The sequence below is a fragment of the Ursus americanus genome, chromosome 2, assembly GCF_024610735.1.
Source record: "Ursus americanus isolate L20-20 chromosome 2, mUrsAme1.1.p, whole genome shotgun sequence".
Classification (NCBI taxonomy): Eukaryota; Metazoa; Chordata; class Mammalia; order Carnivora; family Ursidae; genus Ursus; species Ursus americanus.
The window spans coordinates 26427606-26451858 of record NC_142128.1 but is presented as its reverse complement, the minus strand read 5'-3'; the positions used below and the strand labels follow the sequence as shown (position 1 = coordinate 26451858).

Below are 24253 nucleotides of genomic sequence, written 5' to 3'. Positions count from 1 at the left end.
AGCGGTGATACCAATCACCATAATGACAGTGAGTGTTTATTGAGTGTCTACGATGTGCCAGCCACCGTGTAAGGCCTTTTCACGGAGCATCTCACTCCTCACAGCCTCAGAGGACGACTGGCGTTCCCACCTGCATTTCCAAATGGAAGCCTGGCAAGGTGAAGCAGCTTGCCCAGGTCTACACCTTGCAAGTGCTGCAGCTGGGGTCTGAGCCAGGAATCTGACTCCAAGCCCCCCACCTTCACCTGGAGGCCTAGCAGAGCCCCTGTAGCGGGGCTGTGGACAGGACTGCATCGGCTTCCACGGAGAAGGTCCCTGACAGTCAGTAGATGTTAGGAAGAAGTGCTGTGTGGCCAAACCTGGATGGAAAAGAAGCCCTGGATTCTTCTAACAAGGCATGTTTGTGAGGACTGGCTTCCTCCAGAGAATTCCCCAGCTGGTGAGAGCCTCCTTAAAAAGACGGATGCCGGGCTGTTGGCTCTGAAATTCGCTTCAAAATAACAGAGGTCTGATTCCTCTCGTTTTTTTCTTTTTTTAATATTATTATTATTATCATCCTTCGAATTGGGCAAACCACTTAACTACGCCCCATGTGTTTATTTTGACCGCCGATACGGCTCCTGATTCTCTTTTGCAGCTCTACAGAGAATATCCTACTTCTTCTGAGCTGAGAACAGGAAAAAAAAAATACTCCCTCCAAAGACTCTTCACGGGAGTGAGCTGTGGTCTTGCCCTTCTCTGGGAAGACTGCCCTGAGGCTGCAGTTAGCTTTTTGTGTTTTCAACCTCCTTCCCAGTTTGAAATTTAGAGTTGGTTCCTCGATGCCTTCTTGTACTGGACATACTCTGTTTTGTTTTCAAAACGGCTTCCATCAGCTCTTTTTTTGACAAAACACACCTCCAATTCCTTTTGGAAAGCCATGTGTTCTTCAGTTCTCAGGCTCGATTGCATGGACCCTGACTGACTTAAGCAATCCATCTTTTATCCTCCTGGCTATGACAATGGGTTGAACTGGCCAAATAACCCAGGTACAGCCAATGATATGAGAGGAGACGTTTGCCAGGGCTTCTGAGAAAGAAACACCCCTCCTTCTCTTGAAGGATAGAAGATGTAGACATATACTGGCCGTTTTGCTTTGCCAAGTGGAGAGACTGGAACTTCAGGATCAAGACAACACCATGGAGGCAGAACAAAGTGACAGATGTCTTTGGCACTATCATTTAAGCTGCTGGATCAAGCTAAGCCTGAAGCTAGATACCTCTGGACTGTTCAGCTCAAAGAATAAATCAAAGTCTTTTTTTGTGTTTAAGGCAGTTTGGGTTGGGTTTTCTGTCACTAGCAAGCAACACAGTCTCAGTGATGCACTTGCGTCTGAGGACTGCCAAGGGAGCGGGAGGAGTAGCCACCTGCTCACTGGGGGCTCCGTCTGAAGCTGGGGACCAATGTGTTGGCAGAAGTGCAGGGAAGAGGGGCTCTCATATACTGTAGGTATGAGTATAAACCAGTATGGGCTTTTCGGGGGGTGTCTCATATTGTAGGTGTTTGTGTGTGAATCTGGGTCCTCTGAGAAGCAGGCACAGGGATGGATTAAGTGTGCAAGGATTTTATTAGAGGAAATGCCTTTGTGAAAGAAAATATGAAGGGAACCAGGGAAAGCTGGGAGAGGTGTCAGCCTGTGATGCAAGTCTGGCCCTCCAGTGAAGGAGAGAAGGTGGAGGCCTCCTAGACTGGCCTGTTCAGCAAGGCCATCGGGGTGTCCCTGAGCCAAAGTTCACCACCAACAGAACGTGACCCCCCAGGAACAAGGCTGCCTCACTTAGTCATTGCCTGGGAGCAGCCTATGGGAAGTGAGGCCCCTGAGCAAACAAAATGATGGAAGTCACCCACAAAAGCCAGGACCCTCAGTCAATTTTGTTCCTGGGAGTAGGAGGCCCTTGTGGTGCATTCTCACGGTGCTCACAGTACACAGGCTCACACTATTAAAAGGTCAACAGTGGTTAACTCTGGCTGGTGGGATTATGGGAGATACGCACAAGACACTTTCTATATGTTTTTGCAGTCCACATGCGTATTTTTGTAATAGAAAAGTAATCCTATTTTTTAAATGTGCTTACACTTTGAACTGGTAATTCAACTTCTAGGAATATATCCCCAAGAAAATAAATGAACATGTATACAGAGATGATTATCACTGTGTTATCTGTAATTATGAAAAATTAGATGGCACCAAAAAGACTAACAATAGAAGGATTGTTAAATACATGTTGATATGTCCACATGCTGGGATCATATGCTTCATTCGTGAGGACTGTATGGGTGATATATATTTATTGTCGTGAGCACCAGCCTCCCTGTCTGTCTGTCCATCTATCTATCACCTAGGTCCCTCTAAAAATATCTCCTGATTGTTTTCCACTCTTTCCTCCATCCATCCACGCATCCATCCACCCACCCATTTAAACATCTGTCCGTCTACCCATGTATGCATGCACGCACACATCCATGCATCATCCATCCATCTATTCATCTATCAATGCATCATGTATTCAACCATCCATTCGTCTACCCCTGCATGCATGCATCCATCTATTCAACCAGCCATGCGTCATCCATCCATCCATGCCTCCATGCCTCCATCCATCCATCTATCATCGATCTATCTCCCCCGCTCTCCCCCACCCTCTCTCTCTCTCTCTCTCTCTCCGTCTCTTTCACGGATTATTCTCAGGCTTGGTTGCCTGGCTTCCCTGCCCACAGCATCTCAGCAGCAACAGTCTAGAAAAGATGGGAGATTCTGTGGGCTGTCAGAGACTGGCACGGTGACACCCAGATATGATGACAGGCGACAAAAATACCTGAAGTAGATGAAGCGTGCATGACCCTGAATCATCGAGAAAAGACTAATCTTGTTGAATATCATCTGTTTAGGGAAGCAGGGAAATGTGTACGTGGTGTAAAAAGATTGCCATCCAAAGTAGAAAAAAAAAAATAGAGATATTTGAGATGCTTAGGGAATGAGTTTTAGTTTTCGGGAAAAGTCCCCTATAAGCTCCTCATTCCCCAGAGCTGCCTGATAAATCACAGTCAGAGCTGAGGGGGAATGCATCTCCATTTTACAAAGGACAAAACTGAAACTCGGAGAGGTTAAGCCACTTTCATGAGGTTACATGGTGAGCGGAAATGGTGGGATTTGAACCTATGTCTTTTTAAAAGATGTATTATTGGGGTGGAGGGCGCGGGAAGGGGCAGAGGGAGAGGAGAGAGAGAATCTTAAGCAGGCTCCATGCTCAGCGCAGAGCCTGACTCAGGGCTCGATCCCACGACCCTGAGATCATGACCTGAGCCGAAATCAAGAATTGGCTGCTTAACTGACTGAGCCACCCACCCAGGCACCCCCAACCTATGTCTTTTTGATTCCAGTTGTGCTAACATGGAGATGCACCACTCAGATCCCGAAGAGGGCAGACAGCTTTCAGCTGTCAGCAACTCCAGGGTCAGCATCAGCTCCGGAGAAGTCACATCCTTTCTGGGGAAGCCTGAATGGCCGACTGAGTAAAGTTTGGGTCTTTCAAGGCCTGGCCCTTTCAGCCCCGTGTGGTCCACTCTGATAGCAATATTTCTTTCTCCTGGATCTCCCTGCCAGGTTGGCTGATAATTTTCCAGGTCACGTCTCAGTTCCCCTTCTTCCTCCGCTTTCCCTTCACAGGTATTGATCCCTAAGCAATCTCTACACCAAACGCTGTCTCAGCAACTGCTACCAGAAAACCCAGTCTAGAACCACGGATACTGGGAGCGGTCTGAGGAAGCAGGCAACAAGGCAGGGCCGAGCATATGGATGGCTTCCCTCTAGGCTGGCCATCAGTCATGGTGGGTGGAGCGCATACAGTTCCCGGGACCAGGTGGTTCAGACTTTCGTGCAGGGAGCTGGGAGGGCGTTCCGGGGGGAGGGAATGCACCAGCAGAAGCCATGCATCGGGTAATTGACGAACAGACAAAACAGTACACATAAGCCTAACTAGGTTGGTTGGCTATTGCTACAAGGCTTTGATGCTCTACAGAAGGATACTTATCAGCCAAGGACGAGTAACGGGCCCTTGCTCCAGGAGCGAAAGCCGAGAGCCTCTTTGGTTGCAGACAAAGAAGTTGGCAGGAGGGCAGACCAAGGCCAGGACTCAGAGTGACCAAACTTCAAAGGCAGTGAAGGTTCCCAAGGAAGGCATGCAGTATACTTTGGTCAGGGCTCTGGAGGGGACCCTGACCCACGGGATGAGGTCATCTGAGTGGTACCCCCAAAGATGTTTCCACTTTGGGGGCCATTATGAATAATGCTGCGATGACCCCTCACGTTTGAATACCTGTCTTCAATACTATTGGGTACATACCCAGAATTAGAATTGCTGGGTCATATGGTAATTCTAGGTTTAACTTTTTGAGGAAGCACCATATTGTTTTTCAGAATGGCTTCACCATCTTATATTCCCACCAGCCATGCATAAATCTGTTGATAATTTTGTTTTAATTTGGGGAATTGCCCACCTCTTTGGGCCCAGGTGGTTCAGATATTGACTCAATACCTTTCCGCCCCAGAGATGTGCATCTAAACAGGGTCTAGCCAACCAACATAGCCAAAGTGGAATGAGACTGAGCCAGGCCAACGAAATTCAACTCTGAGTCTAGAACAACCTTGGACTTTTGTTACTTGGAGCAATAAATCCACCTCCCCTTTTTATTTATTAAACCAGTTTAAGTTGTGCTTCCTGTCACTTATGACCAAGTAACCACTCTGTGGCATTAAGACTTGCTTGTTTAAAATCTCTTCCTGGGAGCTTTATCTCTCCCGTGTTTCACATTTATTGAGTGTCCGATCTACACTAGGTATGGCTACAAAACGGTGCTGGAGTCGGGCTCGCTGTGAGGGGACAAGACCGGATCAGTGAATGGTCAGAGACGCGATCTTGCAGACAAAAGGGAACTTGTGGTTGCAGGTGTTATCATTCCATGACCTCAGAGCTGCGGTGGGAAGAAGCAGAGAATCTGGGTGAGGGTCCACCTACCACAGTAAAAGTCACCTCACCCCCCACTGGAGTAAAAGCCCTCTCCAGTGGCCTCGTGTCTGCACTGGCACCTCTTTCTTGTTGATGCTTGATAAGGCTGCTGTCCAGTCTTTCTCTGTCATAAAGCTGGTCTTGACTTGCCGCTGTGCATGGGGCGGGACAAACTTCACCCAGAGGCTTGGCCCAGCTCTGGCTCCAAGGCTCCAGCCTGGCTCCCAGGGTAGCAAGTCCCCGTTCCATCCCTCCCTCCTCCAATCAGGAAAAGAAAAAGGAGCACAGAGGGAGTAGCAGTTGGGTACTTGAATCTGGACTTTGTTTGAAACCTGCTTCACTCCTTGATGTGTGACCATGAGCAAATCACTTAACTTCTCTGAGCTTTGATTCTTCAACTGCAAAATGAGAATATTAACAGTTTTTACTTCTCAAGATTGGTGTGAGGAGTGGTGATGTCATTAAATGCTGATGGCGGTAATACCCCATGCGAGCCATTGTGGCCGCTTTATGTACATTAGCTTCTTTCTTCTTCACAGCAACCCTGTGAGTTAAGTATCACGAGCCCATTTTGCAGATGAAGACACTGAGGCACCAAGAGGTTAAGGCATTCACTTTGGGCCACGTGATTAACAAGGGGTGGAGCTGGGGTTCCAGACAGAGCATTCATGCTGGACCCACTGTACTTCCTATAGCCCTCAGATCTGCCCTGTGGGTAGGAACAATTACTAAATCCATTTTACAGAAGAGGAAATGGAATGTCAGAGAGAATAAGTAATTCCCCGCAAGGACACAGAGCTAGAGAGCAGTAGGGCTAGGGTTCGAACCCAGGTGTGTATTCTTTTCACTGCCCCAGGCGCACCCCTGTTCTAATACTCAGGAGCCTGGGGCAGGGGCTTGCACGTCAGTGCACTGGTGAGCTGACACAGAAGCACCGTCCTTTGCTCTTTGTACAAGTCCTTCCCCCCACCCGCCCCCGTGCTTCTGCCACTAATACCTTTTCATTCAAATCCCAGTCCGCGTGTCAACCATGCGCCACTACGTACTGTTTAAACTGCATCCGCTGTGGAAAAGGATGCCCCCAGCCACCTATTTCACCAGCCTCCCTGCCATCCGTGGCACCTCCCCAGCACCCCTGCGAGAGTCCTGGTCTCAGGGGCACCCACCGCTGGTGGGCCGGTACCATATCTGCACGCAGTCCTCCTCTTCTGGGTCCGCGTGGACGCCGTCATCCGGCTGGCTCCCGTCCCAGTAGCTGTAGTCATAGGAGGAGCCGTCAGTCCATTCGAACTGTCCTTCCTGAGCAGTCCCATCCGGAGTCGAGGAAAGCAAGCCCGCGGGAGAAAGATGTGGCATTAGAGCCAGCCCCAGCTCGGGGAGGACATTCTAACACCTCCGTGTGGGGCAGTACGGGGGTCCTTACGTGGATGTAAGATACTGTTATTACCGCCACGCCAGCTGCTGTTTGGTGAAGCCTTATTAGGTGCCGTGCCAGGCGCTTGAACCTCACTGCCCTCCAAGGGGCATGCTCGTCTCCCTTTCACAGAGGAGGAAACCGAGACTCAGACTGGTGTGGCCAAATTCATACTGCTCATACAGCATCCGTGCTGCGATTCCAACCCAGGTCTGTGACTGCAGTATCCAAGACCTTACCTACTCAACTTTTTTTTTTTTTTTAATTTACCAGCAGAAGGGGGTCACCCTTCATTTCTTTCCTTTTGTCCACACAGTGTATATTTTTCTTGCCCAAGGTGGGACCGCTATGTCCAATTACAAGAAAACGCCTGTTGGGAATTTGATTGGTGTTAAAATAAATGTGCAAATTAACTGTGGAGAGAACTGCATCTTTGCAATGTTCTGGAACACAAGGTGTTTCTGCATTTATTCAAGTTCTTAGAAAAGTCTCCCCCAAGGCACTGATGATTACGGAGGGGGCGTCAGATAATGGAAATAGCATGCCGCCTCTGAGACAGAGGCTCAGGCCTGCCATCCAGCTCTACCCACTTCCTCACTGCAGTCTGGACAAGGGACTTAACCTCTCCGGCCGTTTCTGCACCTTTACGAGGAGGCTAACAGCTCCCCCAGAAAGCTGCTGTGAGGACTGATGAAGTAAAGCACGCAAAGGGCTTAGCTAGTGCCCGGCTCACGATGCCCAGTCCTGAAAAGTTTAAAACACGAGCCCTTCGACTGTACTGTTACTATTATTCTTAAATCTTGTCATACAAGTTCCCTAAACCCCAATTCACTGTATTTATCATCCCATTTTATTATATATAAATTTTTTTTAAATTTAGTTATTTCGTTTGTTTATTTATTTACTTAAGTACTCTCTACGTCCAATGAGGGGCTTGAACTCAGGACCTCAAGATCAAGAGTTGCATGCTCTTCTAACTGAGCCAGCCAGGCACCTCTATAATCCCATTTTATTTTAATATTTATTTATTTATTTGAGAGAGAGAGAGAGAGAAAACACGAGAGCATGTGCACGAGTGGGGGGTGGGGCAGAGGGAGAGAGAGCATCTTCAAGCCGTCTCCCCAATGAGCACAGAGCCTGACCTAGGGCTCGATCTCACAACCCTGAGATCACGACCTGAGCCAAAACCAGGAGTCAGACGCTTAACCGACTGAGCCATCCAGGCGCATCCCCCCCACCATAGTTCCATTTTAAAGTTACTATTACCAATAGAAATTTTATAGGTTTTTAAAAAATTACAACTTCTACACAGGTTCTTGCCAGCTGAATTCTATGGATCTGTAAGATGTTCCTCTGTCGAGTGTGGCCTCTATGGTTACCTGGGCTACACTGACAGCAGCTCCCACCAGCCTTAATGATCTGCGATCGTGTGCCAAGCACCAGGCTAAGCTCATTTACTTTCTACAACCAGGCACTATTATCATCATCCCCACTTTGTCGCTGAGGAAACTGAAGCTCAGAGAGGTTAAAAAAAAAAAAAATCGCCTGAAGTCACCTACCAGCCAGTTAGCGGCAAGACAGGAGCCGAAACCGGAGCCTTGTTCCCCACAGCACTCTGGGGCAGGGCTGGTAGCATACGTCTCTCGGAACAGAGACAGTATTCAGCTCACCGAGGGAAAGTCTGGGGACAAAATTTCCAGATGGAGGCTGAGGTGCTATTGCCAGGTATTAAGATCTGGTGTCAGCTCTCCTTTTTGACCTAATGCTTCACCATGAATCCATCGACCCCTGCCCCGTGCTGCATCCCAGACCCACTTGTCTTTAATGTCCTTGAATGCGTCAGGATCGCTCACACCTCAGGCTTTTTGCCATGCTGGTCCCTCTACCTGGAACGCTTCTTTCTCTGGCTGACTCCCATTTACCCATTAGATAGTAGCTTCAATGTCTCTAACCTAGGGAGGCTGTGGCAGCCATGGAAGGACACTGCTTCGAGCTCTTTTAGGAGGACTGGCTACAGGGAACCTGGCTGACGGACAGCCTCAGTTCCCCTGCCCGACGGACAGCCTCAGTTCCCCTGCCCCTTGGGATCCATCCCTGCATTCACAGTGAGACCAGGCTTCCCCCAGGCTGTGCCCCATCAGTGACTCAGCAAGAACTCAGGGGTGCCAGTGCTGGCCCAATTCTGCCCCATGCGGTGTTCCTCTCCTGGCCCTTCTCTGCCTGAGGACTCCCCATTGGTCTAGCCAAGTCTTTTTCAGAACTCTGCTATAATCAGAGGCTCTTCCTTCCCCCACTCCCCTCCCAGGTTTCAGACCCACCTTGCTGTCCGGAGACCTTTCCTGCCTCCTCAGGCTCCTTCCTCTTTCTTTCTTCACAGAGCTTTCCCCTCAGAAATCTCTTGCACATCTAATCACATATTTGTGTCTGCTTTTCCGAGAACTCAAACCCAGAGGCCTTCCCTGACCATACTATGTTCCCATCACGTTCACACCACTGTATTCTAGTATTCACACCACACTATGTTCACACCACTGTATTCTAGTATTCACACCACACTATGTTCACACCACTGTACTCTACCTGGGGGATCTCAGTGTTTGATTTCTCTCTGTGTGCTGGTAGCACGTAGCAACGACCTGACATACAGGTTCCATGTGCACGGTTGGCTAAATCGAAATAGCATCTTGGCTGGGAGCTTCCAGGAGGACCTAGTGGTCATGGCTTCCTTACCTGTCTGTGATCATGAAGCCCTGTCCAGATGTCAGCTGGGATCCCAGGCACACAGCTGTTGACAAGGTCATACACGAAGACATTCTCTTCCCAGCTGCAAATGTAAGCAAGAGTAAGCATGTTACTCCTTGCCTCTTTTCATAGGACAGAGTCGAAAACTGAAAACAATCCTTAACCTTCTGCGACCACAGTAAATTGAGGGTATGACGCAACCCTGCTTTTTTCTTCTTTTCTTCTTTAATTACATCACCCATACGTGACTGTCTTTTCATAGGCACCTCTGGATTGGATTTGCGCTGGTTCAAGGCAGATCTCAGCACTGCTATTCATTCTAAAAATTTAAATCTGCCTCAAAAGCACAAGCAAACAAGGTGGATTCTGTTGACAATATCATGAAGAGACAAAGAAAGAGGTGGGCATCGCGCACATCGAACAACTTAATGAAAACCTCCACTAGACACCTGTGTTTTCTCTCAAAAGCCCTCCTTATGGTGCCAGTCCTTACTTATCCTACTAATTTTTTTCTCGCATACCATCTCCAAAATCTTTTGCTTTCCTGGAAAATTCAGCTCTGGGCTTGAACTTACAGAGCCCACTCAGCAAACCAAAGCCCTCCTCTCAACAGTCCACGCTCCTTTAGAAAATGTCTTAGTCTTTTCAGGCTGCTGTGTCAAACTACCACATGCTGGGTGGCTGTCAAACAACAGAAATCTATTTTTCACAGTTCTGGAGGCTTGAAGTCCAAGATCAGGGGGCCAGCATGGTCACATGAGGGCCATCTTCCTTTGGGCTCACAGACTTCTCACTATATCCTCACATGGAGGAAGGGGCTAGGGAGCTCTGTGGGGTCTCTTGTAGATGGGCACTAATCCCATCCGTGAGGGATTAAGCATCTCCCAAATGTCCCACCTCCTGATACGATCACACTGGGCATTAGGATTTCAACACAGGAGCTTTGGCCCCCCAAATATTCAAACCATAGCAGAAGGCATTGGTGTCTTCTGGGGATTCTCACCTCCTATTTCAAAGAGCTTATAAAATAATTCACCTAACAAAAGAAATCAGTGGAGGACACTGACGGCAGTCTGCTGCCAAAAACAACAAAGAAATGGAGATGGATGGATGGATGGATGGATGGATAGAAAGATAGACACAAAGAGATTTCCATTTGATAATTAACGTGTTTCCTGAACACCGTGTTATGTGTTTTGCACACAGGAACTCATTGAACCCTCACATCAAAATGGCACAAGGGCAGACACGTCTGATTGCTTACTCCACAGCCACGACTAATCCCTTTTACCTGCATAAGAAGTTAGGAAAGCTAGATTTCACTTTCCAGCCTCCTTTGCAGCTCCCACTGGCCATAAAACCCAGTTTGGCCAATTGGATGTAAGGGGAAGTTTGTAAGGGCATCTTGGAAACTCTCCTCCCTGATAAATGGACACAAGCATGTAGAGAAGGCCCAGTTTCCATCACTGCCTTTCCCTCTTGGGTTACAGTCATGGGGTATAGACATGGTACTTGGAGTTGCTGCAGGGAGACACCCAGTGCCTGGACATCGGTGAGCCTGGAAATTCCACTGGCTGAGCTCAGAAGGGTGGGCAAGGGAGGTGAGAGCCAATGGACAAACAACGGGCACACTCCACTCAAGTTGTTCCCAGACCCTGAGGAACAGATCCCACTGGATAAGGGATTCCCATTTTTGGCTTCCACGTGGCATTAAAAGGTAAACATTAGTGTGTTGAAGAAGTTATGATAAAGTAATAATTATCACCCTCGGACCTAACACCTAACGAGTAACTCGCTTCAAAACAGGACTACGTTGGCATACCCTTTATGTTGCCGCAGAGCATATCTGCTCTCGTTGGCTTCATCTGAATGGCTGCTCTCCAAAGGCTGCCGCCTTGCCTCAAATGCCCACTATTAAATTTCCTTTGTCTTGAGCCATTGGTAGCAAATCAAAGCAGCCATGTTTATTCTTCTTAATTTTGTGTTTGTGGAAGAAATTACTAGTCCATTCCAGAAGCACTCAGACTTCTGGCACTCAGAATCTTTCTTGACACCATTCTCCAGGCAGTCATATTTAGGGAGCTGCTTAATAGATACTGTTACGAACTAAATCTTTGTGTCCCTCCCAAATTCATATGTTGCAACCCAACCTCCAATGTGATGGTATTAGGAGATGGGGCCTTTGGGAGGTGATTAGTGCATGAGGGTGGGGCCCTCATGAATGGGATTAGTGCCCTGATAAAAGAAATGCCGGAGAGCACTCTCAACCCCTTTCACCATGCGAGGATGTAGCAGGAAGATAGGCCATTTGTGAACCAGGGAGCGGGCTCTCACCTGGAACCCAACCATGCTGGCATCCTGATCTTGGACATCCAGCCTCCAGAACTGGGAGAAATAAATTTCTGTGGTTTATCAGCCCCACTGTGTATAGTATTGTTGCAATAGCAGCCTGAAGGGACTAACACGATACTATTGGAGGAAACGGAGGGGAAAGAGGGTGAGCGAGGCAGGGCTTCCGTGCCCTCAGAAAGATGAGCTGACATGGGAACGCTAAGTAAGAACTGAGCCCCTGAGATGCCTAGGATTATAATAAATGAAGCTAATAACAGCTCCCACTGTTGAGTATTCAGCTGAGCTAACTGTGGAAGAGTTTCAAGTGCTTGGTCTCCTTGATCAGATCGTGCGCAGAGGAAGTGATGGAGCTGGGACTAGTCCAGGACTGTCTGACTCCAGTGCCCTTAAGGCACCTAACAGCTCCTCCCATGGGCTTCTCCATCTGGAACATCTGCTATTCCCAATCCTTAAGCTTCCTAAATTCTTCAAGGTCCTAAGCCAGGACCAGTTCTTCCAGGAAGCCTTCCGTGAGCACCCCCCATCCATTCCTGGACCGCCTGGAGAACCCACTTCTGACCTCCCAGGGGGCAGGCTGGTTGGTTTAGTTCTCTTATTTCTCAAGGTCTGGTCTCCCCAGATGGGCCACAAGGACCACACAGACCAACACCAAGTCTTATTTCTATTTGACATCTTCTCTCATGCTGTCAGCAGGCTCCATTCAATATCAATGCTCCAAGAGAGTGTGGTCTGACATGGGAATGATCCAATTTCTGGGAACAAAGTGTTCTTCAGCCCAGTGGGTCACTGACCTTGGTCCTACCCAGCTGGCTGAGCACTGGCATCCCCCAATGCTTCTCTCGGGCACAGTTTGGCTACACTGACTGCTGAACATACATTTTGAGCAGTCATCTGGTGGAGTGGCTGCCCAGTCAATTTTAGTGATTTTGCCATCTTTGTTCAACAACACCTGCTTGGGAAACTATTTCAATAATTTATTGCATTTCCCCCATATCTGGTCAAAAATAACAGGAACAGAGAGAAGCCCAAGGTGCTACTGCAAGTAATAAGGAGCATGGATCAGATGAACTTAATTCAATTCAACTGTCGCTTGAAACAAAGACGGAAATTATTAGGTAAGCAGAAAGTATGAGGATCTTAAGCTTCAATCAGATGCTCTGTGGACATAAGCTGATTGTGTGTGTAATTATGGAAGAAAAAAATTGAAAAAGCATGAAGAGAACACCAGAAATACAAAGGCAGCCTGTGTCTCAAAGACAAGATGTAATTAGGGATTTTATAACGGTGTCTAGCTTTATGCAAACTGAACTTCATGAATAATAGGTGAATGAATTGTTCGGGTTTAACTTTCCTACATGTTTTCGGGAAAGTATATGCCAACATGGAAACCTACCTGTACAGGAGAGGAGAGGGAGAGAATGTTAGTATAAGAAAGGCAGGGAGGGGCAGGGCACTAGGAGTTGAGAAGATAGGAAGAAGGTAAGTTGAGGCAGAAAAGAACAGGAATTGGGTCAGGGGTTGCCAGAAGCCCCAATTTGCCTGGAATCCTTTCTGATGCCCAGCTAACCAAGGTCGAGGTTACAAGCACCTTGAGCAGGCTGAGCCGCCCTTCCTGTGGGCTGGCTAAAGGGAAATCTTCATTTGGATTTTTTTTTTTTTGAGAGAGAGAGCGAGAGCGCAAGTGCTGGGGTGGGGGGTGGAGGGGCAGAGGGAAAAGGAGAGGGAGAGACTGAATCTTAAGCAGGTTCCACACTGAGCGTGGAGCCTGACATGCGACTTGATTTCATGACCCTGAGATCATGACATGAGCTGAAATCAAGAGTCAGACACTTCACCAACTGAGCCACCCAGGCGCCCCTGGAATCATTTTAAAATTTACTCTTTATCACGCAGATCCCATTTTCCCATATAGGCTCGCAATTTTTGAGAACTTTGATCCATTCTTGTCAGTGCCAATCCTGGGCTCTGTTCTCTATCACAGGGGATTTGCCCTGAAGACCACCTTTCCCCGGTTTTCTTGCCAGCTGCCCTGCCCGTGATGGGAGGCACAGATGAAGATGGCAGGGAGAGAGAAGCCAGGGTCTTTGTCTCCCTCTCTGCCTTGGGAGTTGCTGGCCGGGGCTGCCTCACCTCAGTGGCTCCAGCTCCCCTAAGACTGGGTTGTCCTCCCGTTAGGGGTGGGATTGGCTTCCTGCCATTGTGAATCTCCGGATTGCCTCAACTACTGCCTCTTTAAGCTCTTAGATTCCAGCACTCATGTGTATTAAATTCTCTGTGTTGAATATTTGTAGTGGTTCCTGTTCTCCTGATAGACCTGACTGCTTTGCTACATTCTCCAGCACCGCTGAGAACACAGTGGGAGCTCTCCATATCGGTTGGATGAAAACATGGAGGACTCGCTTACAAACTAAGACAGAGGACCCCTTCTCTGTTCTTACCAAAATTCGGTGATTCTAAAGCATAGATAACCAACTGTCTTTCTGACTTCAAGTTTCTGAGATTCTTAAAAAACAGAAGCAGGATTGTGAAGTTGTAGTGTGGGTACCAATAGGACATAGTGAACTTGGCTTCAAGGAACCCACACATTGGCGAGGACGTCTGAGGACTTGAAAACAAGTCATAATAGGGTGATGAAAAAAGTGCTGTAGGAGAAGTGGGAGAGGAGTGCAACTAGGGTGCCACGGGGTCAGGGTGACTTCAGTGAAGAGATGAGCCTGAAGGCTGAGGAGGTGTTAATCTGGAGGAGAAGATGGGGATGGGAATTCCCAGCAGAGGGAAAAGAGTGTGCAAAGGTATGGAGGAGCAAAAAGGTTGCACCAGACCGGAGAACTTTGAGACAGTCTGTGTGGCTGGGGCTTGGGAGACACAGAGGAATGTGGAAGGAGGCCTTGGTAGGTGGGCTATGGAATTCGACTGTTCGTGTTCAAATCCCAGCACCACCACTTTATGGCTAGCTAACCCTGAGCAAGTCACCTTTCTGGAAGATCAGGTTCTGTGTCTGTACAATGAAGATACTTACCTAATATGGTTTGAGAGAGCTTCAGTATGATGATGTATACAAACGCCTAGCAAATAAATGTCAGTTATGATTCCTCATATATAGTCATATAATATATGACTCATACATATATTTGTATGTATGTTATGTGACTTGTATCACAGGGTCAAGCCCTTTGCACAAAATCAGCACTTACAAAGATGGACCCAGTAGCTTGCTATTCGCCACCCAGGCTAAATGCTTTGCCTTCTACTGTTTCAATGAGAAACTGGGCTGGACCAATTTCAATGAGAATTGGGCTAGAGCAAAGCTAGCAAGAATTACCCAACAGAAACAGCAGGGAGAATTGCCATTCTTCACTCCCCTTTCCAAAGGGTGTGCTTGGTTGGGCCATGAGGGGGATGGATGTTCACTCACCTGTGGATGGAGGCCAGTTTGGCGGACTTTCTGCCAACAGAGAACTCAGAGCAGTAGAAGTCAGCCTCAGCCCAAGTCTTATTGAGAGGGAAAAATCGGTAACAGTGGCCTTTGAACTCCATCCAGAACAGTGGGCACAGGGAAGCCCAGGGCAGCTCCGGCATGGCTGTGGGCAGAAAGAAAACAGACTGGCAGGAGGGTTGGCAGTGTGCAGACAGTGTTCCTATCACTTACGACATCTTTTCAAGGATGAATATCAAACATGGCCCATTATGATTAGTAAAATTCTACGCCTGTGGTCCAAAGAACACGTGCATACCTAACATTTACCGAATGACAGAAGTAATATATGCTTATTATAGAACACTTGGAAAAGTTACTGCTCTGAGGTATTTTTCTTCATGTCATGCTTGAATGCAGGGATTTGTAAAAATTCAATCGTTCTATTGTACTATACATACCTGTCAGTATTCCGAGTTCCCAAAATGAGAATATATTTCCCCCATGTCATTATAAATTTTTGTAAACATTGTTTAAATAGCTCTCGAATCCTCCACTGAGTGCCCCCCCCAGAGTTTATTTAATCATTCCCCTATTTGTGGATAATTAGACTGGTTCCCTTTTTTAAAAACAATTACACCCAATACTGAGATGAACAGCCCTTGTGCATCAGGCTTTTTCAGCATTTCTGGTGATTTTCCGAGAGATGTTTAAGGCTTTGATACAATTTGCTAAATTGCCTCCTGAAAGCAATTTATACTCCCACGGTAATGCCTGAGAGTGCCCATCTCACAGTGCCCTTGCCAGCGCAGAGTGTTATCACTTTCATGCCAATCTTTGCAAATTTTATAAGCCAAAAAAATGGTATCTTGTTTCAGTTTGCAATTCTGGGCTCTGTGGTGAGGGCGGACATTTTTCCACGTGTTTATTGACAAACGATAGCCCATCGAACTCTTTATCTCTGTAAGCCCATCGATCTCCTGGGGTTCAGGATGTGTTCTTAATTCTGAAAAAAAGCACGCATGGAAAACCCATGATTGAGACAATCAAGTTCTCCCAAGCGTCAGCCCCCTGAAGGCTTCTTGGGAGATACTCCTTTTGGAAACCACTCAGGATGACTGGCTGGGGGGAGGAAGGCATGCTGAGAACGTTTCTTGAACAATCTTACGTACCTCACCTGTTGCAGTGGGCAGTGGTGAGATCTGTTGTATTGAGATCTGGAGGCCTGGGTCCCAGCCACCAGCTCTAAGCCTGCCGTGCCATGTGACAATGGCACATTCCCTCCCTTCTCAGCTGTCAAACTGGCTGATCTTTGGGGTCCCTTTTGTGGCCATCCAACGATGTGGGATCTTTGCCTTTCCAGCCATATAACAGCTGGCTGAGCTCTTGAATAATTAAGTAGTGGGCAACATTCACACAGCATTTGTGATGTGCCAAACATATACAGGGAAACCGAGGCTTAGACAGGTCAAGTGACTTGCCCAAGGTCATCCTGCTAGTCACTGGCAGATAGGGATGTGAGCTCAGCCTCCGGACACCAAAGCCTTTGATCTTAAAGCCCACAGGATGTTTCATCATGGGAAATCAACAGGACTGAGAATGGTTAGCAGTCCTTTAGCACCTATTCCTGAGGTTGGTAGACCAACTAATTGGGCCAGATCAATTCGCCAAATGCGTGGCATGTATGGATTGCTCTGTAATAGTATGATTATTAATGATTAGCTCAGGGGTTCATAACCAGGGTTGATGGGGCTTCAGGGATCCAGCGAATCCCCTGAAATGAAATGCAAAATCAAAAGTGTGTATGCGTACGTGTGCACATGTGTGTACCTCTGTGCATTTATTTGGGGGAAAGAAAGAGTCCGTTGTTTTAATCAAGAGAGCTATGCTAAGCAGACAGGTTCCATGCCTCCCATCACCGACCAGAGCCCCTGGGCTTTCCCGTTTGACCAGAACCAGCCCTTCCCCCACCCAGGCAGCTGTGCTGGGCAGTCCTGGCTTGTCTCTTCTTGTAATGCTGGGTGTTGCTGAGCTCTTTGTAGGGACTTTGTGGAACTATACGTAGAGAGCCGTGCATAATTAAATGAAGGGGGCTGGAAGGGGAAAGGAGGGGGCGAGGGTCCTCACTCCCCTCTCCCTAAGGGCCAAAGGCTTCTTCTGGGTCCTAAAGCTTGGTGGATATTTTAAATCAAGACTCCCTGTGGAAGACAAGCTCCTTCCTCCACACCGCTGGTTCCTTTGATTTTCTCCACTGAACAAATGGTGGTTATGGATGCCTGGAGTGAAACATACCAGAAAATGGGGCTGTGACAGGTCACTGCTCAATTACTCCCTTTTCCACCTGGGCAGGCAAAGGCCTTTAATTGGAAAGATCTGGGAGGCAAAAAGCCACGTGTTTGCACTGGGATGATAATGAACTCCACCATGCCTCGTATCCCGCACCCCTTCTTCCTCTAGGGATTTGAGAAACTGAGAATAGAAGGGTCCCAGAGGCCTCTCATCAGCCTGAACCCCAAAATAGCCTTCACTAATCCGTGTCTCTCTTGTGAAGGGATTTCTCTAGGCTTATAGCTTTACAAGTCAGCTAATGATGGCAATATAATAAACAGGACCAACACTACTGAACTTTCATCGGAGCCAGGCATGTGTCAAGTTCTTTGTATATAACAATTCATTTAGCGTTCACACATCCTACCAGGTGGGTACTCACAATTCCTCCCACTTTTCAGAGGAAGAAACTGAAAGACAGAAAGGTTGAGTAACTTGACCTAGGTCACACAGCCCATAAGTGGCAGAGGTAGTTTTTAAAGCCAGGCTATATGGCTCCAGACCTAATTTAGGGATTCCTGCTGTATTGAAGCCCATTTCCTTTTGTCTCAGTCTTCACGGTCTGGTCCTTCATTCATTCCCTTTTTCATTCAACAAGTCCCGTTTGAGCACCAACTTGGGCTCAAGCAGTTAGTTGGCTACATGCTGGAGATACTGTGGCCAACTCCCAGAGGTGGCCTCTGACCTCTTGGGTCTTACAGTCTAATGGAGATCGACATTAAGAAAAATAAGAACAGATATAAAACGTCATTAATACGTCATTTGTGGATGTGTGTCATTCAGGCAAAACCTTGAGGGAACAGCCCCCAAATTATTTCTGGAAGCTGGTTATTTGTTTGCCCCTTTTGTCTCCCTAGTTGAACTGGTGGTTGCCCCAACCCTCTCTTCAAGGAGCCTGTGGGGTGATTAAGACAGGGCACCAGAGACCCCTTCCCGGATGAGGAATTTCAGGGAGTTGCCATCGGAGCACCTAAACGTGCCGTATAAGGATTTGGAGATCTGGGAGGCTTCCTGGAGGGGATGATGTCTCATCTGAGACCTGAAAGGTAAGAGTCAGAGAAAATGTTTCAGGTGCTGTGTGGACACAGCAGGTGCAAAGACCCTGAGGTATGAGAGAATGGAACATTTGGAGAACATTTGCAAATGGTTCGGCCAAGCTGGGAATCTGAGAGGGGGGAAGGCAAGAGATGAGGCCAGAGGTGACAGAGGGAGGGTGGAGGGGTAGAGAGGGGAAGGGATGCACAAAGAAGCTTGTTGCTCTGGAAACCAGGAGGCCAAACAGTAAGGTCTTTTACTTCAATTAGCAGCACTAAAGGCCACCAAGGTCTCCCAGCTGGGGTGGGAGTCAAAGTCTTTGGGAGCTCTGAGCTTGTGAAGAAAAAAGAACACACCAGTGGAGTTCAGGGCTCATTTTTTTTTCTCTCTCTCTTTTTAAAAGAATAAATTGTCACCTTCCCACTCAATCTGGCTGCCTGCTCCCCTGGCCTCAATCCAGCCGCCTACAACTGCACTACCCTGCTGCCTCCTGCCCAGATCAGCCTTGAGAGCCAGCCAGGAGAGGAGGTGAGAAAGGCTCTGGGGTCCACATCCCAACCCCCACCCCACTCCCACTACTGGGCCCCAGATGTCCCAGGAGACAGGAGGAAGAGTCTTCCAGTGTCTTGGAAGGTGGCGATTGGGAGGGCTCTGTCACCATCACTGCCTCTCCTTCCCACCGCCTCCCTGGTTCACATGTCCCACGATCAGACTGTCCTCACCAGTGAGTCCTGGCTCTGGTTTCCAGAGCTGGTGGTCCTGGGCCTCTCATGCCTGAGCTTTGCTTTCCCTTCTCTGGGCCACGTGTGTGGCCACATGATACAGAGGAAAAAAGCACTGGGCCATTTCTTCTACTGCCCAAACAGCAGCCATTCATTCGGTGGTGAGAATGTAACCGCTAAGACCAGCCTCGGAGGGTATCAGTATCATCCCCATTTTACAGCTGAGGAAACTGAGTCTCGGAGAGGTTAAGTCACTTATTCCCACAGTTAGCAAGTGGTGGTATCAGGATGAACCCAGAAATCCCTAAACACTAAGTGCCTCCAGAAAACATCTTTTTTTCTGCCCTTGGTTTTCTCATTTGTAAGATAAATACATTAAACACCAAATGTAACAGTGTCATGGACTGAACGTTTGTGTCTCCCCCTCCTCAAATTCATATGGGGAAGGGGCGCCTGGGTGGCACAGCGGTTAAGCGTCTGCCTTTGGCTCAGGGCGTGATCCCGGCGTTATGGGATCGAGCCCCACGTCAGGCTCCTCCACTATGAGCCTGCTTCTTCCTCTCCCACTCCCCCTGCTTGTGTTCCCTCTCTCGCTGACTGTCTCTATCTCTGTCAAATAAATAAATAAAAATCTTTAAAAAAAAAAATTCATATGGGGAAGCCCTAATCCCCCGATGTCTTTGGAAGTGGGGCATTTAGAAGGGGAGTAGGGTTAGATGGGGTCTGGGGGGGGGGCACCCACGATAGGATTAGTGCCCTTATAAGAAGAGAAAGAGAGACCAGAGCTCCCCCCCACGTCTCTCTCTGCCAGGTGAGGAAACAGCCAAGTGGCCATCTTGGAGCCCGCAGGAGAGTACTCACCAGGAACCAAATTGCTCAGGATCTTGATTTTGGACTTCCCATGCTCCAGAACGGTGAGAAATCAATTCCGATTGTTTAAGCCTCCCAGCCGATGGTTTGGGGGTTTTGGGGGGGGGATTTTTTGTTTGTTTTTACCATAGTTTATAGCAGCCTGAGCTAAGATCAAAAGTTAATCGAGCAAATAAGTCCATGCCTCTGGGTGCCTATTTGGCTTTGAGGTCTGTGCCCTCAAGCTGCTCACAGTCTGGGGAGAGGAACCCACGCACGGCAATGAGTCATCCTATACTCAGCTGCAGTCCGGAAATATGCTGAGGGCTCTGTGCCCATAGAGGTGGGGAGGGGAATCGGGCCAGAGTGTCCATGGGGCACTCTAGGATCTGACTCTATGATCCACACTCCAAGGGGGATTCTAGGAAAGGCGGGCATCCAGTTGCGCAGACCTCTAGGCTCCAGCTTGGACTCTGGATTCTAACGGCCCCCGCTGGACACTCAGCTCTTCATGCCTCCGTTTTCTCATCTATAAAATGGACATGATGATAATGCCTACTTCACAAGGAAGCTGTGGCCTGGCTCATGGTTGGCATTCTAGTAAGCGGTAGATATTACCGCGGTGGAGACAGCCCGGGCCCTGGAACCCGCCTGGAGCTGGGAGTGCAATGCCAGCCTGATGCCCCCCCCACCCCCGCCAAACCCTGCAGAAGCACCATCCCACCCCGCTTTTTAAATGCTTTGCTGGAATTGCCTTTGCTGTGAAGAGTTCTTGGCCTCAGGAGCCAGGAAAGGAACCTTGACGGTAATGGTTGAAAAACCATAATAACAAATATTTATGTAGCTTTTACGAGGTGCCAGGCTCTCTTTTAAAGCACTTTACATTCATTAATCCCTTTGAACAATGTGATCAAAGCCAGGTTCGCAGAAAAGGTTTTGGGAAAAGGCTCTAGTTTGGCTAAATCCTCCCAAGTCTCTCAGAGGTATCTAAAGGTTTTCTTTTCCCCCCAAAGTAAATCTCGAGGTATGGCTGAGTTGCCCTCTGTGCATATATTTGCATGTTCATGGAAAGCCGGGAGACTTGGGATGAGTGAAGAAATGACCAATGCTCTGTTCTGCTTTGCACAGGAAGGCTGGGACCCAGAGGAGGAAGACAAACAAGGCTCCTTCTCAACAAGGAGGGCTCTTGGCTGTGCACTCACCTCCGTGGTCTGCAAATGCCCACCAGGATCACAGAGAAGTCCCTCCTTGTCACACGTCAACATGCACTCTCACACACACACACACACATACACACACACACACACACACGCACACGCACACGTACACTCACACATTCTCTTCTGGGTTGAAGTCACTTTTCTCTAGAAGATCCGTCTGCTCAGACTCAAACTAGGCTTTCTGCCCAGCTGGGCACCTGGAGTGCAGGAGAACTACCACTTGGACGGATGATGACCTTGGCAGGGTCACTGGCCTCTGTAGGCCTCAGTTTCTCCAACTGTAACATGGAAGGGTTGGGCTGAATGGATTCCCTGACCCTTCCTGCCAACTCCAGTTCTGAGCTCTCCAAGATTGCTGGGTTTGAAGTGATCTCAGTCCCCCCCTATCAGTAGAAATAGGGTGAGCTGGGGGAGAGACATCTAGAAGGTCCCTTCTCCAAGGGAGGCTTCTGTCACAACAGAAAACTGTGTCTCCTGACCATTTCTATCATATCACCAACAACTGCAGTAGCAGAAGAGCTAACAGTAATAACTTTCATTCTTTAAGCACCTACTATGTGCTAAGCACTTCATCTGCACGATCTCACTGAAGGTCCCAAAACATTTAGTAGGCACCATTATTATTCCCACTCTCCAGGGGAGGAAACTTAATGCTCAGAAAGAGGTGCCACAGGCCCTTCCCACACACACGGGACAGAAAGGCAAGACCGTGGGGGCACCTGGGTGGCATAGCGGTTGGGCATCTGCCTTCGGCTCAGGGCGTGGTCCCAGTGTTATGGGATCGAGCCCCACATCAGGCTCCTCCACTATGAGCCTGCTTCTTCCTCTCCCACTCCCCCTGCTTGTGTTCCCTCTCTCGCTGGCTGTCTCTATCTCTGTCAAATAAATAAATGAAATCTTTAAAAAAAGAAAGGCAAGACCATAGGATATACAAGACAGACTTCAAGGATGTTTTGTCCAACTTCTCTCCTGCTCACCCACTGCATGGATGAGGAGACTGAGGCCTAAGAGCAAGGATGCAAAGTCACTGTTATGGACTGAATTTTGGTGTCCCCTCCTAATTCATATGTTGGAGCATCAACCCCCAATGTGATGGTGTTTGGAAGTGGGGTCTTTGGGAGGTAATTAGGGTTAGATGAAGTCATGAGGGAGGGGAGCCACGATGGGATTAGTGTCCTTACAAGATGAGGAAGAGAGACCAGCGTGTGCACATGCTCTTTCTCTCTCTGCCACGTGAGGACTCAACAAGAAAGGTGGCCATCTGCAAACCAGGAAGAGAGCCCTCACCAGCAAAAGGAGTCAGGCAGCAGTTTGACTTCCAACCCCCAGAACTGTCGGCGGTAACTTCCTGTTTGCAGCCCGAGCCGACTAAGACAGACACTCAGAGAGTTTATGACAGATCGGAGCCCCTAATGCTTGCCCAAATGCACAAAGACCACCACGCACCTTGGTTTAAGGGGGACGCCCAGGTACATCTGAATTTCGGATAAACCACAAATCACTTTGAGCCTATGTCCCACACAATCTCTGAGACATGCTTCCACTAAAACATGATCGTTTATCTGAAATTCAAATGTGGGCATCAGGTGTTTTCTCTGGCAACCCTGTCACCCCACTGTTTCAATTTACCCCAGCACCGTAACAGCCCAATAATGGGGTCTTATGGGAATCTTATGAGTCTTTCATTGCGATCGTACTTTAAAGAGGATCAAAAGAGCATCTCTGCCATAGACTTACTGTGGACGTTAAATAAATCCATACACAAAAAGTGCTTGAAACAATGCCTGGCACATAGAGAGGACTGTGCAAATCTTAACTGGTTATAGGTATTATTATTATTTTAAATATTTTAAACAGTGTTTGGAAAGAACCCTCACGGTAGAGGTGACATACAAGATCGTCAGACCAGAGCAGACTGCAGAATTCAGGAATCTTCCCGCCCAGACAGGGGTCCCTCACAGTGAGCACCCGGGTCTCTGCATTGCAAAAAGGAAGAAACTGAGCTCCTTTGAAGCCTTGAGTCTTTCACGTGGGACACTGGGAGGCCACATGCCAGAGGCTGGTAATTGCTGTTCTAATTGCTGGGGACACAGAAAACCCATAGAAGTGGGCCACAGAGCAGTGACCTCCAGGGAGGTCACGAGAGGGACAACTGTGTCCCCTTGCGTGCCCAACCTGCAAGCAGCAGGTCTGAAAGGTCCCTGGGAATAGCTGTCACAGACAAGGTGGGGGCAGGGGGCCTCGATGCCAAATCCCTAACAGAAACCCCATTTTTCAGAACTTGCTGTGGTACCAGGCACCAAGCATGAAACATTTTCCCACTTTATCTTACTTCCCTTGCAGAGTTGCCCCAGAAGTTGCTACCCTGACCCCCATTTTCCAAAGGAAGCTGAGCTCAGAGAGGTTAAGAAATTTGGGCGAGGTCACACAGTTTTTAAGATGCAAAGCTGGGATTTAAAAATCAGGACTCTTTGGGTCTGCACCAGGGACAATATCCCTGGGGTGGAGGGAGGAGAGCCGGAAGGGCTGTCAGGAGGCTCAGCTCAGCTCCCACCACTTCTTGGGTCAGGCGGGCCTGCACACCAGGCAGCTAGGCCTCACCGACAGAGCCTCAAGTGTCCGTGAAGCATCCGTCCTCCTCTCCACCTGCTCCGGCCCTGGTCCCGGTGCTCACCTGGGCTGATATTGATGTCCGTCTGTGGAAAGGCCTGTGCAGAGAGGAGGGTCAGGGAGGCCACCGTGGCCCACAGCCCCCACCTTTGCATCCTGAGGCCCAAGGAAGCCACCTTCAGGCCTGAGTGGAGGAGAGACGCCCTTTCACTGGAGCTCTCTTGGGAGCAGGCAAGAACTGCTGGGAGCTCAGGACACACTGGATAGACTCCAGTCTCCTCCTCCTCCCCTCCCTTCTCTCTTCCCTCCTCTCTGCACCACTGGAGACAGCTCTGAGTGACAGCTTGAAAGCTGGCCCTGGTCAGCCCCCTTCGGGGAACTAAGAGAAACCACTGCCCTGGTTCTGAGCCACTGTGTGGCCTTGGGCATGCGCTCGCTTCTCTGAGACTCAGTTTTCTCCTCTGTGAGATCGGACAGTAAAAGAGCTTACATCTGGGCCTGTCACAGGAGCTAAAGCATCT

General features: G+C 48.6%; 1 protein-coding gene across 2 annotated transcripts; it reads right to left on the bottom strand.

The window, feature by feature from the left end:
• Positions 1 to 2883: 2883 nt before the first annotated feature.
• Positions 2884 to 24027, bottom strand: CLEC19A (C-type lectin domain containing 19A). Of its 2 annotated transcripts, none has more exons than XM_045770918.2 (5): positions 23797 to 24027; positions 14969 to 15134; positions 9190 to 9283; positions 6212 to 6344; positions 2884 to 5010 (listed from the first exon to the last, which is right to left on the bottom strand). In XM_045770918.2, exons 1-5 carry the CDS (start codon positions 23885 to 23887, stop codon positions 4931 to 4933), a joined length of 564 nt encoding a protein of 187 aa, XP_045626874.1. In that variant the 5' UTR covers positions 23888 to 24027; the 3' UTR covers positions 2884 to 4930. The 2 variants fall into 2 exon arrangements, with proteins under 2 accessions (XP_045626874.1, XP_087726304.1); XM_087870178.1 differs by lacking the exon at positions 23797 to 24027 and adding an exon at positions 19915 to 20512.
• Positions 24028 to 24253: the final 226 nt, after the last annotated feature.

Bases quoted from the DNA above. Each gene is read 5' to 3' on its own strand.
- CLEC19A (XM_045770918.2), bottom strand. From the start codon at position 23,887: ATGCAAAGGTGGGGGCTGTGGGCCACGGTGGCCTCCCTGACCCTCCTC. The intron at 15,135-23,796 runs GTGAGCACCGGG...TTCTGCCCACAG, and splicing joins GGACATCAATATCAGCCCAG to CCATGCCGGAGCTGCCCTGG. The intron at 9,284-14,968 runs GTGAGTGAACAT...TTACATTTGCAG, and splicing joins AAACTGGCCTCCATCCACAG to CTGGGAAGAGAATGTCTTCG.